We start from the raw sequence: 15,315 nt of genomic DNA, 5'->3' as shown, positions 1-15,315 counted from the left end.
ACAATTTTTTTTTTTTTTTTTTACAGTAAGTATTCAGCTCAAGTCAGTTCAATGTTGATTCAATTCAGTTTATTAAGTGTCAAAAAAGTGTTGCAAAGATAGTGTCATTATCCAACACAATTCAGTTCAGTCTTTTAAACTCCAGTCAGGGTGACCAAATTATCTCATACATATTCTTTATCATGCAGATTATAAATACATATATTTCAACACTTATAAATGTCAAGAAAGTAGTTGTTAATTACTTGCTGAAAGTTAAATTGTTACCTTTTTCTTTAAAAGCTGTTCACACTGAAAACATTCAAACTTTTATTGGATAACTGAGTGTTTACATTTGAGAAAATTGGATATATGTATAAATGTACAGCAAATTTGGCATAATGTGAAAAAATAACTTTTCTGTGGCTAAAAAGTTTGTGCATTTCAGCAGACATCTGAAATTGGTTATGTGACACTAGCAGAAAAGCAATGGATTTTTAATGGATTATGTTGAATCAATGTCAGGAGAGCAAGTAGTGACTCCAGTTTGGAGGTTGGAAGTCTATAACTGAATCAGATATTGCCATGAGAAACGGACTGAGAAGAGATGGAGCTGCAAGCCGATACGCAGACATGGTTTTATCTGCGCCTCAAGCACTTAATCAGAAAATCCATCAGAGGATGTGGTGGCCTCTTGTTCATAAATAACACACTGATCTGAAATTGAATGTCCTGCTTTTTTAACTGCTAAAATGAGGGAGGAAGGATATTTGATAACCATATTTGATGCACAGCTTGTTCTGCGTGGGAAAATTTGAGATTGTAAAGATTCTGACAGTATTATCATTCAGCAATCCAGCATTATTGAGCATTAAAGTTACAAAAAGTGCAGAATTTCAGGAATATTAGGACAGAGTCATAAGGTATACACGATGAACGATCCAGATATATATACGGTGTCAGAAAAAGCCCCATTGTTGAATCTGATTTTAACATTTGATATATTTAATAAGAATAGATTGTATGCTGTATTCTAGTAGTGGGTATACTTGAATTATTTGACTGTGTTATGCTTACCTTTAAAAAAATGATAACAGTTTATGCTGTCATAAAGGTAAGGAAATATTTTTTTGTAAGGAAATCTATATTTGTATGACTTAAAAACTATTTCTTTCAAATATCATTTTTAAGCATTACATTTCCAAAAATTAAAAACTAAATTTCACACTGTTGCAGAAATAATAGGCTCACAATATGTTCATTCACAATTCAATTGTATTTTTATTTTATTTCACAATTTGCATATATTTATAGATCATTTTATCCACTATAAAATGTTTTGTTGTTTATGTGTGAAACTTATTTTAAGTTAACTGTTTTTATTCAAGTCATAAATATTATTTAAGATGACATATGACTGAATAAATTAGGCTTAATAAGTTTACATGAATAAGATCCCTGTGTTCAGTGTGTTCTCTTGGAAGTATCTGATTGTGATATTTTCCTTAAAAAATATTTTATATATATATATATATATATATATATATATATATATATATATATATATATAAATCTCCAGGAAATTAATTACCCATTTTCCTTATTTTCTGTAAACCAAAATCTTTTCTGCATTAAAATCTGATATCATTTCAATAAAAAAAAAAAAAAAAAAACTATTAATCAATAAATATATGCATAGGATTGTAGCCGTAGATGATGCATAAGAGGTGTGCTGGATGTAAAGATAGGGATGTGCATATCCAAACCCTGCATTCTGATTGGCTGCTCTGTGTGACAGGCAGCGCTGAACACGCCCCCATGCTGCGCCTGGTGATGTTGCATGTGCCCAAGTGCAGGCAGGCAGTTTTGAAAGCAGTTCCTGATAGAGGCTACTGCTCCGATTCTACACTGGCAGAGAACAAGAGAGGGAGTGAGCGAGGGAGAGGGGAGAGCGAGAGAGAGACAGAGGGAGAGGGAGAGAGAGAGATTTCTCCCCGTGCGCCGGGTCCACATTTGCACGATGGCATCAGATCCAGGGCTGCTGCCCCTCTTAGTGTGGACTATATCAATGCAGGTCCTGGGCTCCAGAGGAACGTCTAATAATGAAGGTAAGTGTGTGTGTGTGTCATACAGATGGGAATTTATGCTGTCTTGCTCTCAGATGTCAGGGTGATGGGGAGACCGGGGCTAGTTGTCACACAGGGAAGTTGTTACAACGTCTGTATCTCAGTAACTATAAGAATAAGACTTTAAAGTTAATCTAATGTGTTTTATCATTTTTTTTATCCTCCAAACTAAAATTCCTATATCATCATATTGTACTTTTCTCTTTTCTCCATTGCTCTATTGTAAAGCGTCCTTGAGTTGGTAGAAAGGCACTATATAAAATAATCATATTACTATTATTATTTTTGTCACAGCTGTTAGATGACCACAATAAAACAAGAGTGAAAAATCAGCCCTATAATGAACATAATTCCAAAATGTTCTCAGGAGTCAGTTTTTTTCATAAATATCTGGTTTATATAAGTTGTTTAAATGTTGTAATTTTGTACAGTGCAATTTATGATTGCCAGAAAGGTAGTTTGATATTTTTGTATGTTACCTTTTCTCGTTTTGCATAATTTGATTTGTGTATCAGTTTGAATTCTGCTAAAAAAGCACATAATAGGCTGTTTAAAGGCGGTGACTTAATCTATAAACAGTGACAACATGCCCCACTATCACCAAAAGTCAATGTGTGTTTTTTTAAAGTAAACAGCTTTTTATGTAGGCAAAAAAAATATTGACTTTCAAAAATAAACCTTATCTGAGAAATATGCCCTGGAGTTAAAAGTGTGACAACTAGCCCCGGTCTCCCCTTGATGATATTTGACCATTAAATACTTGTATTCATCAGTTCAGGAAAACTTTAATTGAGAGTGACGTGCATGTGCGTGTGTGATAAAAATGATTTGGAAAGTGCACGTATATCACAAAGTAAGTGTGTGTGTTTGTGCGTGTGTGGGCTGATCGGTTGCTGTGAAAGAGGGAACACACTGCCTGTTCGGATCTGTCATTGTGATTGAACTGATCCTGCCACTTTTTCAGACTTCTGCTGGGCTCATCGGTGCGATAACATCCACAATGAGAGCATTTCTGCTTCTTGTTAGGGTTTCTGATAGAAATCTGCCATCGTTTCACTGACTACATGACTATATCATGCCATAAATCCTATATTTTTGAGCATTACATTGCCATAAAGGGCACTGTTGGATGAGGATGAGGTCTTTTCTCAATGATGCACATCAGATCATATCTAACATCAGATCATCACGGATGTGTTCGCTTACACACACGCTGTTGTCTTGTTAAGTTAGCGGTATCATATGCTCTGTCAGACTGTGTGGTCATTCACTCTTATATCTCGTTCTTCAAAATTGTCAAAATGAAAAATTCTGCATCTGTGTAATTTGTCTAGATCAGAGGTTATCAACCTTTCCAACTCATGGTCCCCATTAGACTTTTAATTCTTTATTATTAACTTTCAGTAATTAGTTTTCATTATATTAACAAGCACTACCTTTTGCATCTTTTACATCAGAAATGATTTAATAACGGTTTTACCGGTTTTCCATCTGATGATGTCAGCACGCTGATCTCGTGCGTAACCGTAGGTGTTCGTTCGTAAAATGTGCACATACCTTTTTGTACGTTTTATAAATTAAAATATATTATAAATATATTATAAATTCATCCTTATCCATGAATTCTATTCCATTCTGTTCTATTCAGTTCTAATCTATTCTTTTGATTGTCGTTACATATTTACTTATTAAATTAATCAAATTTATTCTAAAATGTATTGTAAAAATTTAAATATAGTGCAAATATATTATAAATTCCTCCAATAAATTCTATTCTATTCTATTTCTTTACATACATATATTTTCTAAGAAATGAGATTAATATGTAAATGTATGCATGTAAAGAAAATCAATAGAATAGAATAGAATTCATAGGATGAATTTATAATATATTTTTATTTATTGTATTTAATTCTAATCTATTCTATTAATTGTTTTACATATTTACTTGTTAATCTAATTTATTCTAAAAGATAATACCAAATATATTATAAATTCCTCAAATTAATTCTATCATATTCTATTGATTTTATTTGCATGTATACATTTACATATTTTTTAACAAATGTGATTAATTTAATGTTATAAATAAAAATATATTTCAAATATATAATAAATTCATCCTATGAATTCTATTCCATTATTCTATTCTGTTCTATTCTATTCCGTTGATTTTCTATGAACCTCAAAGATTCTGATTCATAAACAGTTGCACATCTCTAAATTAGTTGTTATAAATAAAAATATATTGCAAATATATTATAAATTCATCCTATGAATTCTATTCTATTCTGTTCTATTGATTTTCTGTGAACCTCAAAGGTTCTGATTCATACAGAGTTGCACATCTCTAAATTAGTTATAAATAAAATCTATTGCAAATATATTCATCCTATGAATTCTATTCCATTCTATTCTGTTCAATTCTATTCTACTGAATATCTATGAACCGCCAAGGTTCTGATTCATACACAGTTGCTAATCTCTAAATTAGTTTTATTAGTATATAAAGTATCAGTCTTCATACAGCCAGCATTATTGAAAACCTGAGCTGTAGAATATTGTATTCCTCAGTGGTTGATCTCTGTTTTATTGTCATATCATATTTGTTTACTATGTGGACAGGAAACAGTTGTGACCTCGTGACCTTATCCAGCCTCTGGATACGTGACTGTTTTCCCCTGTTTCCAGCCGTCGCGTGTTTTTCAGCTCAGGGAGAGGGTTTGCGTGTGGCGGAGACGGCAGCTTGACACGGATGTTCTGCTCAGACACTCTAAGTGAACACACGGTTTGCGTGATATTTCTGCCTCTCCAGTCACTGTCACAAACCGTTCAATACAGCGTAAAGACCACTGAGGTGAGAGAGAGCGAGAGAAAAACATCTAGATGAGAGTTGTGCTGCCTAACAAGGGCTAAAAAACTGAACGGAGGAGACCGGGGCTAGTTGTCACGCAGCGAAGTTGTCACAATGGCTTAATCTCAGAGGTTCTGAGGCAAAAGTCTAACGCATAAATGCTTGTACCAATGCAGCATCATATTTTTGAACAAGTTGAATATGTTCCAAATATTTAATAGCTTTTTTTTTGACTTTTTTTTTTTTTTTTTGACTTTCAAAAATAAACCTTCCCTGAGAAATATTCACTGGAGTAAAAAGTGTGACAACTAGCCCCGGTCTTTCCTATACAGTGTATAAACCTTAAAATACCTTTCAATTTCACCTTTAATTTAACACTTTCAATGACATCTCGGTAGAAATTTGTTCTGAACGAGTTGCGGTGACAAAAGAAAACAAGGCACCTATTTTCAGCTCTCAACTGACAAGACGCATGTTTGAAATTCAAAATAACCCTGTGTCTTTAATGCTACACAGTTTCTGTGCATTACTGCTGAAGCATTTTGTTGAATTGTTCCATTAACCTGCACAAAAGTCTTTTGAAAATCCCTGTTGAAAAGAACTTTTACCTGCCCTATAAAGTACTGTAGCTTTTGTGTGAGTGCGATTTTAAGCTGGAGTTTGCAGTGCATTGCATAAAACATCCAAGTGATTTTTCTCTGTAGTGTTGATTGTGTTGTGCATGTTCTTGTGTAAAAGATGAATCATGTTGCCAGAGATGCTAAAACTTAATGCGATTTTTGTCATGATTAAAAAGGCATTCGAAAATGTTGACATCAAGTCTAACACAGAGAGAAAGAAGTGATTATGAAGTCAGAGAGAGCACAATAATAATTGTAAGAAAAACTGTACTTTGTTTTTATCATCAGGCATGCAATCAGACGTACTGAAATGTAATGGATAATAGATCATTTTATAAACACATTGTGAAGTGTGACCATGTTAGTTTTTGCTCAGGAGCTTGAACCCGATTGATTAAAAGTCTTTGGTCTTCTTAAATTAAATTAAATTAAATTAAATTAAATTAAATTAAATTAAATTAAATTAAATTAAATTAAATTAAATTAAATTAAATTGAATTAAATTTTATTTTGCTGAAAGACAGTAACAGAGTGAGAGATGCCCAATTAATTTCACACCCAAAGTGTAAGGACAAAACATTATTGAGACCAAAAAAAAAAAAAAAATTGTGAGTACCTTCTCATCTAGAGTTAGTTCTCCATTGTGTGATTTTCTAGATTGGCCCTTAATCCAGAACATCATTGGAATACTTATCAGTGGATCTGCGGGATTTATATTCGAAACTAATTCAATTTTAGTCAGTGTCTCAAAGTACCTTTGCATGGTGATAAATGAATGAAACCTTGAGTGATTGGCACTTGTCTGATTAGAAAACACTAGCATGAATGTTGTTTTGTGAGATATTAATGTTCCGCTCTGATGATTTTACAGCACACTCAAGGTTTGAACATGAACCTTTTGGGGTTTCTGTAGCTGTGAGGGACCCTCAAGGTCCATATCTGAACCGCTTTAGTAAGAACCCTCTTTAAAGGCGTCAAAGATCTTTCAGAGATCCTCATACACAAGCTGCACTGGCTCTTACAATTATAATTATATTATTACTTCATTGATCCATGATGTAGTCATCTTAATGCTCAAAAAATCAAGTTTGGCAGTAGAAGTTCATATTTAAGCTCTAATTCTTACTCTTTAATTCATTTTTGTTAAAGAAATTACCCATTTTTGGCCGTTAGTTTCGTCAATCTCATTTATGGAATTGTCTTCAATCTTATGTGTATTTATGAACATGATAATTAAGCTAGATTATAGTCAATATCAACAGATTCTGAGTTAAATGAAGTCGTGTTTATTTATTGCTTATACACTGTATAAAATAGTTTCATGATTTATCATAACATGTTTTCTTTTGTCAAATCAACTTAGATAATGTGGTTCAGATGACAAAATATTTTGAGTTTCTGTTGATTAAACCAACCACCTTCATTGTATTAACTCAAATTTTTAATTTCAATGAACTCAAAATTTTAAGGCAACTTACTTTTAAGTTAAATCAACAATTATTTTTTAAACATTGTATTTGTTTTTAATTAAAGTTTTTAAGTTTTTATAAAAGGCAAAAATATGTTTGCGCTTTTACAATAGTAAAAACAACTGTATCTGTGTTATTTTAATATCATTGAGATTGTTTTTGAGTTTTTATTAATATTTTGAAGCAGTTTTAATTTCTGCTTTCATTTTAAGTTTTAGTTTTAGTATTTTTATTTTCATTTCAATTCATTTTAATAGTTTTTATGTATGTCTATGGAGTTTTTATTGACTTTTATTTCAGTTTTAGGTTTAGCTATTTTAGTACATCAAGGTAAACTCAAAATATTATGTACGGAAGAGGATTAGGGCCAAGCAATAATAAAAAAATAAAACCTTCTCGAGATTAAAGTTGTTAAATTTCCAGAAAAAACTTGTTAAATTTCGAGAAAAAAGTCAAAATAAAATGTTGAGAATAAACTCGTTAAATTACGAGAAAAAACTCGTTAAATTTCAAGAAAAAAGTCGAGATAAAATGTTGAGAATAAACTCGTTAAATTACGAGAATTTTTTTTAAAATTACGAATTTGTTAAATTATGAATTTGTTCTCATAATTTATCGACTTTTTTCTCGTAATTTAATGACTTTATTATCAACATTTTATCTCGACTTTTTTCTCGAAATTTAACAACTTTAATCTCGAGATGGTTTTATTTTTTTATTATTGCTTGGCCCTAATCCTCTTCCGTAATTATGTCATCTGAACCACATTAATTATTTAAGTTGATTTGACAAAAGAAAAAATGTGATAACAAATCACGTATATAATTTTTTACAGTGTAGTATATTTAAGCTTTTAAGCTTGGTAGTTTAAGTAAAATCGTCTTAAAGTGCAACGAACGAAACTACTGATTTTTCAACATTCATATTTTTTAAACTCGTGCAGTATGCGATCAAGATTCTAGATGCTTACGCTTCCGCATGTAGGTTACATCAAAGCTTCAATGGCTTTAAAAGCGGGAAGAAAATTGACAGTTGAAGTGTGACAGTGGGAAAAAAAATCCCAAAGCAAATCCTTATCTTTCCAGGGAGGAAACAATAATTCCCAAACAGGACTGTCAAATCCCTTTTCTCTCTTTATATCCATGCGGGAGGCAGAGGAAAGAGATGGCAGTCCTGCTCTGTAATTGGGGTCTCAGCATCACAGGGTTCATGCACAATTTCAGGTGGGTTACGCACAATTTCCCCGACTTGTCCTGCTGTTTTGAGGCCTCGTACCGCCTTCCTCCTGCAGGATGCGTTTGCTCTGATCTGTTTAGCACTATTTTACTGAGCGTCTCGTGTTGATACAGTGACAGGAATGCAGTGTGTGAGATGCATTATGATTTCTTACATGTCCGTCCTCGTTGTGGAGAAAAAGCAGAGCTGAAACCTGCACGTGGCTCTCTGTGTCTTGGGAATCTGATATTGATTGCGGTCTGTTTGTGACTTTGATAAGTGGGGATACGGCAATGGGTGAAAGGCACTAGGCATTTCAAGGGAAGCTGTATTGCAGTGCTTTAGCATCATAAGGTTGTGAGTTCACTTCCCAGAGGAGAACAAGAGGGACACTGAGATCCTATATCTTTACACTGCATACACTCATCTTAGTATTTCAGTCTTGGGTTTTGTTGCTATCCACTAAAATATATATACACTACCATTCACTGCCCGTTTGGCGTCAGTCACTTTTTTTTTTAAATTAATTTTTATTCAGCAAGGATGCATTAAATTGATCAAAAATTGATTTATAATGTTACTAAAGATTTCTATTTCAAATAAATGCTGTTCATTTGAACTTTCTATTGAGCAAAAAATCCTGGAAAAAAAATCTAGCAGGGTTTCCACAAAAATAATAGGCAGCATAACTGTTTTTAACATTAATAATCAGAAATGTTTCTTGAGCAGCAAATCAGCAAATTAGAATGATTTCTGAAGGATCACGTGACACTGAAGACTGGAGTAATGATGCTGAAAATTCAGCAAAATAGAAAACTGTTATTTAAAATTGTAATAATATTTTAAAATGAAACTAATTTAAAATTTTAAAATAAAAATATTAAAAAATCATACTGACCCCAAACTTTTGGACAGTAGTGTAAATTAAATATCCTTGAAGCAAAACAACAAATGTTATCGAATGAAGCAGAAAAAAAAAAAAAAAACTTAATTTAAAGCGAAAACAAACTCATTGGCAAATAGTCTCTCCCCCCACCTCCATTTTAAGAGAGAAAAAGCCCTTTGTAGTTCTCTCTGTATGATGTCTAATCATGTTAAAGCTTACAGTGAAGCATTTGCAATTATCTGCTCATATATGATTACATTCTCAAAGTTCACAGGATCATTCCAGGATCTTGTTTTGTCGAAGCTACAATGTTGCCCGTGCGCCATCAGACAATCTTGATCAGACAACACTGTTGACAGTCTGGGTTTGCAGTAGTGTTACGAGGATATCGAAATCAATACAGGCAGTTTGGTGCTCATGTTTAGTGGCAGATAGGGCTGTCGAGTAGACTCACTTGGGTTTGGAATGGAGACTTGATTCACAGAAATAGTGTATGTCATTTGGTCTTGCTAAATGCATTCTGCATTTCTGTTCCCGACCCTATAATGAAATGTGTCAGTCCACGCAATTTGCTCTAGTACCATCCTGAACGAGACGAACAGACCGTGTGAAAAAAGAGCCACTTGATGCTGTTTTTCAGGATCAAGGTAGGGAGATAGAGACAGGGAGAGTGCGAGAACGAAAGGAGATAGATGGCGTTTGGGCACAGTGGAAAATGGAGTGCCCACAGCAGACATAAACGAATGCCTGTGTTGAACTTTATGGCAGTGCTTGTGCCGTGACAATCTACTGCTCCAGCCAGAGGGCCCTTTTCTGTCACGCTGACCAGATGCACCTCAGCATCCCTGTGTGATGGAGAGCAGAGCAGAAAGCCCAAACTCCTCTGTGTGCTTGTGCCGCAGGAGTCCTCAAACAGTTATTCTTCAGCCTGCAGAGACGCATCCTCAAACTAGAGATCAGGTGAAGGAACTAATCTGGTTTGAAATAATTGGATTAGGTTTAGTCCAATAAATATTTTTGAACCGACAGTCACCATTAATTGTGCCAGACCAGGATTAAGCTTTATCTAAACAGACACCTTTTAAAGTTTTGGTTTTACCGGAATTATGCAGAATCTCAGTGAATTCATGCTTTTTATGACTTTATTTAATTATCCAAAAATGCATTTTATACATGCAATGACATAAAAAAGTATAAATACAGTAATGTATATATTGTGTTTATTTTTATGTATTTATAATTATTTTATTATATTAATTGTATGAAATTCATTCTTGTTTTTAAATTATTAAAATAATTATTTTTCTTTTTTTGCTGTGAGAAAAAAAAGTGATGTAATGCTCATGGAAAAAAATAGTCTGAAAATGATAAAATTCTTGAAAAAAGTAGAGAAGCAGTTAAGGTTAGTTTTATATTTTATTATTATAATATTTATAAATGTTTAATTTATTTATATATATATATATATATATAATATATATATAAACACACACTGTAAAAAATTATTTGCATGATTTATCACTTTTTTCTTTTGTCAAATCAGCTTTGATAATTAAGATTTTTTCAAAAAAAAAAAAAAAATCTAAATTTTAAGACAACCAGGTAACTTATTTTTCAATATTTTTTTTTTACAGTATATATATATATATAAAGTATAATTCTGACTTTTTTCTCTAAATTGCGAGATATAAACTTGCAATTCTGACTTCTTTTCTCAGAATTGAGAGAAATAAACTTGCAATAGTGAGTTATAAAGTCTGATTCTGAGGGAAAAAAATGACTTTTTTTCTCAGCATTGCGAGTTTATATCTTATAATTCTGACTTTATAACTCACAATTATTTTGATAAATCAGAATTATAGCTTCTTTTTAAATTATTATTCAGTGACGGAAACACGCTCCAATACGGAAAACGTCATGAAATGATTTATGTGGTTGAAAACTGTTACTTTTTAACTTGTTTGCTACACCACTTTACATTTTCAAAGTCCTTAATTCAAAAAGTGTTTCATTACTAAATGAAATCAGAATTAATGCAAATATTTTACTTCCAAGAACTAATTTCTTCCTCTTCTTTTTTCATAATTTTTGGTGTCCTTTTTTGTCACTGGCCTGTTTATGGAATTTTTCAGATTCGAGTTTAAATACAGATTTATTGTGACATCAAGTCATATTTAGTCTTTTCTTCAAGTGCTTTCTGGTGTCTGAGATTGAATTGGGGAATATTTTGAGCCTAGAAGACTCTTCTGTGTTCCAGCTCGCTCTGCGTCACAACGCAAAATACGTGATACAATGTGATACAGTGCTCTTGAAACTCCGTCTGATGCTCAGTGATGGATTACTCCCTCGCTTTTCATGGTGGAAATGTATTTTAAACCTCATAATCTGCACATAAATCAAAGGTTTAACCTAATTCAGTGATGGGGTGAACGTGGTGGAAGTCTACAGTGAGATCTCAACAACCAACACTCTCGCAGCAGTATTGATGCTTCGCGCTCGCACATTCATCACATTAAAAGGTGACGAATAAACTCATCATTTAAAGCGAGCGCAGATGATATAGAAGGTAGAAAAATTAATAAAGATTATTTGAAAGAGAGAAGAGCAGCCCATTCTGAGGAAAAAGATTTATTTAATATCTCTTTCACCCCGTTGCATCAGCGTACAACAAGTTTTTTAGGTTGCGGCCCAGATTATAGGAGAAAATATCTGGCTTGCGCACTAAAGGTTTAATAGAGGTGTGAGCGCGGCTTGATATTTCTCATATACGTTAAATAATTACCAGCAAAAACTTGTTTACTTAAACAACACACTTTCCCGAGGCTTTTAAACCTGTGGAAAATCAAGTTATAGTTTGGTGATGAAAGAAATAATCTCTTTTTCCAAGCAGTGAGTTTTGACATTGTTTATTTTTAGACTTTTTATTGAGAAACGTAATAGTGCCGGAGCCGTAGTGTCATATCAGTGGCGACGTGGCTTTGAAATGCATTGCCCATTTTCAGTCGAGCGTGTCTTGTCATTTCACGGGGTACGGCTGAAATTGTCACACGCGTACGCGCCGTTCTATCAGCGAGCAATCGTTTAGTATCTACTCTATTGTACTGGACTTATTTCCATTAAATGCTATCAGAGTGTATAGATTCACCTCAGTGCTTCCATTGAATGGCAGCCCAACACTAAAGCCTTTTATATGGATTAAAATATGTCTATCTATGACTGTCAAAAAAGACTTATCGTTGTTCATCTGAGAAAGACTTGTGTTGCGACTTATCCTGACTGCTATATGAGAAACCATGCATTGCTGTAAGGGATTTACTGATTTAGTCAAATGATTTTGTCTGACATGCTGAATGCGAACACAAATCGGGCTTATGTTTGTCAAGCCTAGGAAACTCTGAAGAAATTAAATAAAGTGAATTTATAAGCAATGTAGATTTCGGTTCCCTACAGAGATGACACAGAGAGCATAAAGATGATCTTTCTGTGACTTTGAGGTGTATCTTTTAGAAACAGACAGACACTTTAATTAAAAAATTATCAGAGAGCTTGGTGGGCAGGAATCAGTTCGAGAAGAGTGTAAAGGCCTGTTCTATGGAAGCTTGTTTCTGCCACTAAATAAAAAAATAAAAAAAGGTAATTGTGACTTTAGAACTCACAATTCTGACTTTAGAACTCGCAATTCTGACTTTATATCACGAAATTGTGACTTTATATCTCGCAATTCTGACTTTATATCTCCCAATTCTGACTTTATATTTTGCAATTCTGACTTTATATCTCCCAATTCTGACTTTAGAACTCACAAATCTGACTTTATATCACGCAATTGTGACTTTATATCTCGCAATTCTGACTTTATATCTCCCAATTCTGACTTTAGAACTCGCAATTCTGACTTTATATCACGCAATTGTGACTTTATATCTCGCAATTCTGACTTTAGAACTCACAAATCTGACTTTATATCACGCAATTGTGACTTTATATCACGCAATTCTGACTTTGTATCACGCAATTCTGACTTTATATCTCACAATTCTGACTTTATATCTCGCAATTCTGACTTTAGAACTCACAATTCTGACTTTATATCTCGCAATTCTGACTTTATAACTCACAAATCTGACTTTATAACTCGCAATTCTGACTTTATATCACGCAATTGTGACTTTAGAACTCACAATTCTGACTTTATATCACGCAATTCTGACTTTATAACTCACAATTCTGACTTTATATCTCGCAATTCTGACTTTATAACTCACAAATCTGACTTTATATCACCCAATTGTGACTTTATATCTCGCAATTCTGACTTTAGAACTCACAATTCTGACTTTATATCTCGCAATTCTGACCTTATATCTCACAATTCTGACTGTATAACTCACAATTGTGACTTTATATCTCGCAATTTTGACTTTATAACTCACAATTGTGACTTTATATCTCGCAATTTTGACTTTATAACTCACAATTGTGACTTTATATCTCGCAATTCTGACTTTAGAACTCACAATTCTGACTTTATATCACGCAATTCTGACTTTATATCTCCCAATTCTGACTTTAGAACTCGCAATTCGGACTTTTTATCTCCCAATTCTGACTTTAGAGCTCGCAATTTTGACTTTAGAACTCACAATTGTGACTTTATATCTCACAATTCTGAGATAAAAAGCCGCAATTACCTTTTTAAATTTTATTTCATGGCGGAAACAAGCTTCCATTCTGTTCACACCAAGGATGATAACAATAACGAAAATGATGTAGTTCTAAAAACCATTCTAAATATAAAAGAAAGCAGAGTCAACACCACAACTGTAACATTAACTGTAACATGGACCAAAATGTATTTTCGATGCTTCAAAAACTTCTAAATGACCCACTGATGTCACATGGACTACTTTGATGATGTTTTTATTACCTTTCTGGACATGGACAGTCTACCGTACATACACTTTCAATGGAGGGACAGAAAGCTCTCGGACTAAATCTAAAATATCTTAAACTGTGTTCCGAAGATGAACAGAGGTCTTACGGGTTTGGAACGACATGAGGGTGAGTCATTAATGACATCATTTTCATTTTTGGGTGAACTTACCCTTTAAAGTGATGTTTATTTAATTGAGAAACACATAAAGAATAAATGAAATATTTTTCTCAGTCGTACATTGAAACTGTCTAAGGTCTGAACCAAGAACTAGTGAACATTAACTCCCCTCTCATTACTGCTAAAGTGATACTGGATGTTCCACATAGTAGTTTTGCTGTACTTTCCCTCATCCAAAAATAGCTTTGCAGGTCTTTTCGCTGCTCCAGCAAACAAGTGAGCAAACACTCCCCGAGGACCGTCCAGCTTTGACGCCTCGTGGCCGTTTGTGCCCACTGTGTCCTCCAGGGACAGACGGAGGCTTGTGTTCATGTATCTTCAGGTCTTCGCTCACCTTAGACTGAGGAAAACACGAAGCACTGGCGTAAACCGATCCGTGAGACAGACAGTCTACCGAAATAATTGAAGTGTGAGCCGTGGATGAGAACAGACAGACATGTGTGGTACAGCGGGGGGAATTTATCTCCGTTTCTGAACGCCATCAACAATTCATTACAGTTCACTGAAGTCATCCTCAACTAAAAGCAGTCGGATATATTCGACGCTGGCAAATAGTGGGGATCTAATGACCGTTTCGTACAAGCGTGATGTGTTTTCAACAGAGGGCCTCTCCGAGGATAGATCATGAAATGAGTCCTCAAGGATTTCTCCGCTTCAGATGATAAGATGATAAACAGAATGTTGTTTTAAACGCGGGCGTAGTGTCGCTCGCAGACTCCCCGCAGCAGCTCTCTGTCGAGCGCGAGGGTGTTTAGACGTCCTGCCTTTGTTGTTTTCCTTGTGAAGTGTTGAAAGGATGTGTCACTTCAAACAGAGAGAGATGGCCGGTTTTCCGCCTGAGAAACAAAAGCACTGGCACATAGTCGCTGTGTGAAATCCGAAGTCAACTTAATTATAATGGAAAAACAATATTTGTCAGATCAGCTTCCTGGTTAGGAGTCCTAAAGTGAAATTTGCCTTAATCAGTTGCAGCATGCTGAGAGGATTAGATAACTAGGCAGCTGAAAACAGCCTAGACTAGTTAAGCTTCAGGTTTATTTCTCCAGTTTCGGA

The 15,315-nt window shown here is 34.0% G+C and overlaps 1 protein-coding gene across 1 annotated transcript in view; it reads left to right on the top strand.

Annotated features, from left to right (window-relative positions):
• Positions 1–1,794: 1,794 nt before the first annotated feature.
• Positions 1,795–15,315, top strand: part of epha8 (eph receptor A8) — a 90,434-nt gene continuing 76,913 nt past the window's right edge. Inside the window, exon 1 of the mRNA XM_067387787.1 lies at positions 1,795–2,087. Within this exon, the coding sequence (XP_067243888.1) occupies positions 2,000–2,087 (88 nt within the window). The 5' untranslated portion in view covers positions 1,795–1,999. The remainder of the gene's footprint in view (positions 2,088–15,315) is intronic.

The sequence above is a fragment of the Chanodichthys erythropterus genome, chromosome 6, assembly GCF_024489055.1.
Source record: "Chanodichthys erythropterus isolate Z2021 chromosome 6, ASM2448905v1, whole genome shotgun sequence".
NCBI classification, from domain to species: Eukaryota; Metazoa; Chordata; class Actinopteri; order Cypriniformes; family Xenocyprididae; genus Chanodichthys; species Chanodichthys erythropterus.
The sequence above is the reverse complement of the archived record's forward strand: the minus strand, read 5'-3'. Positions and strand labels throughout refer to the sequence as shown.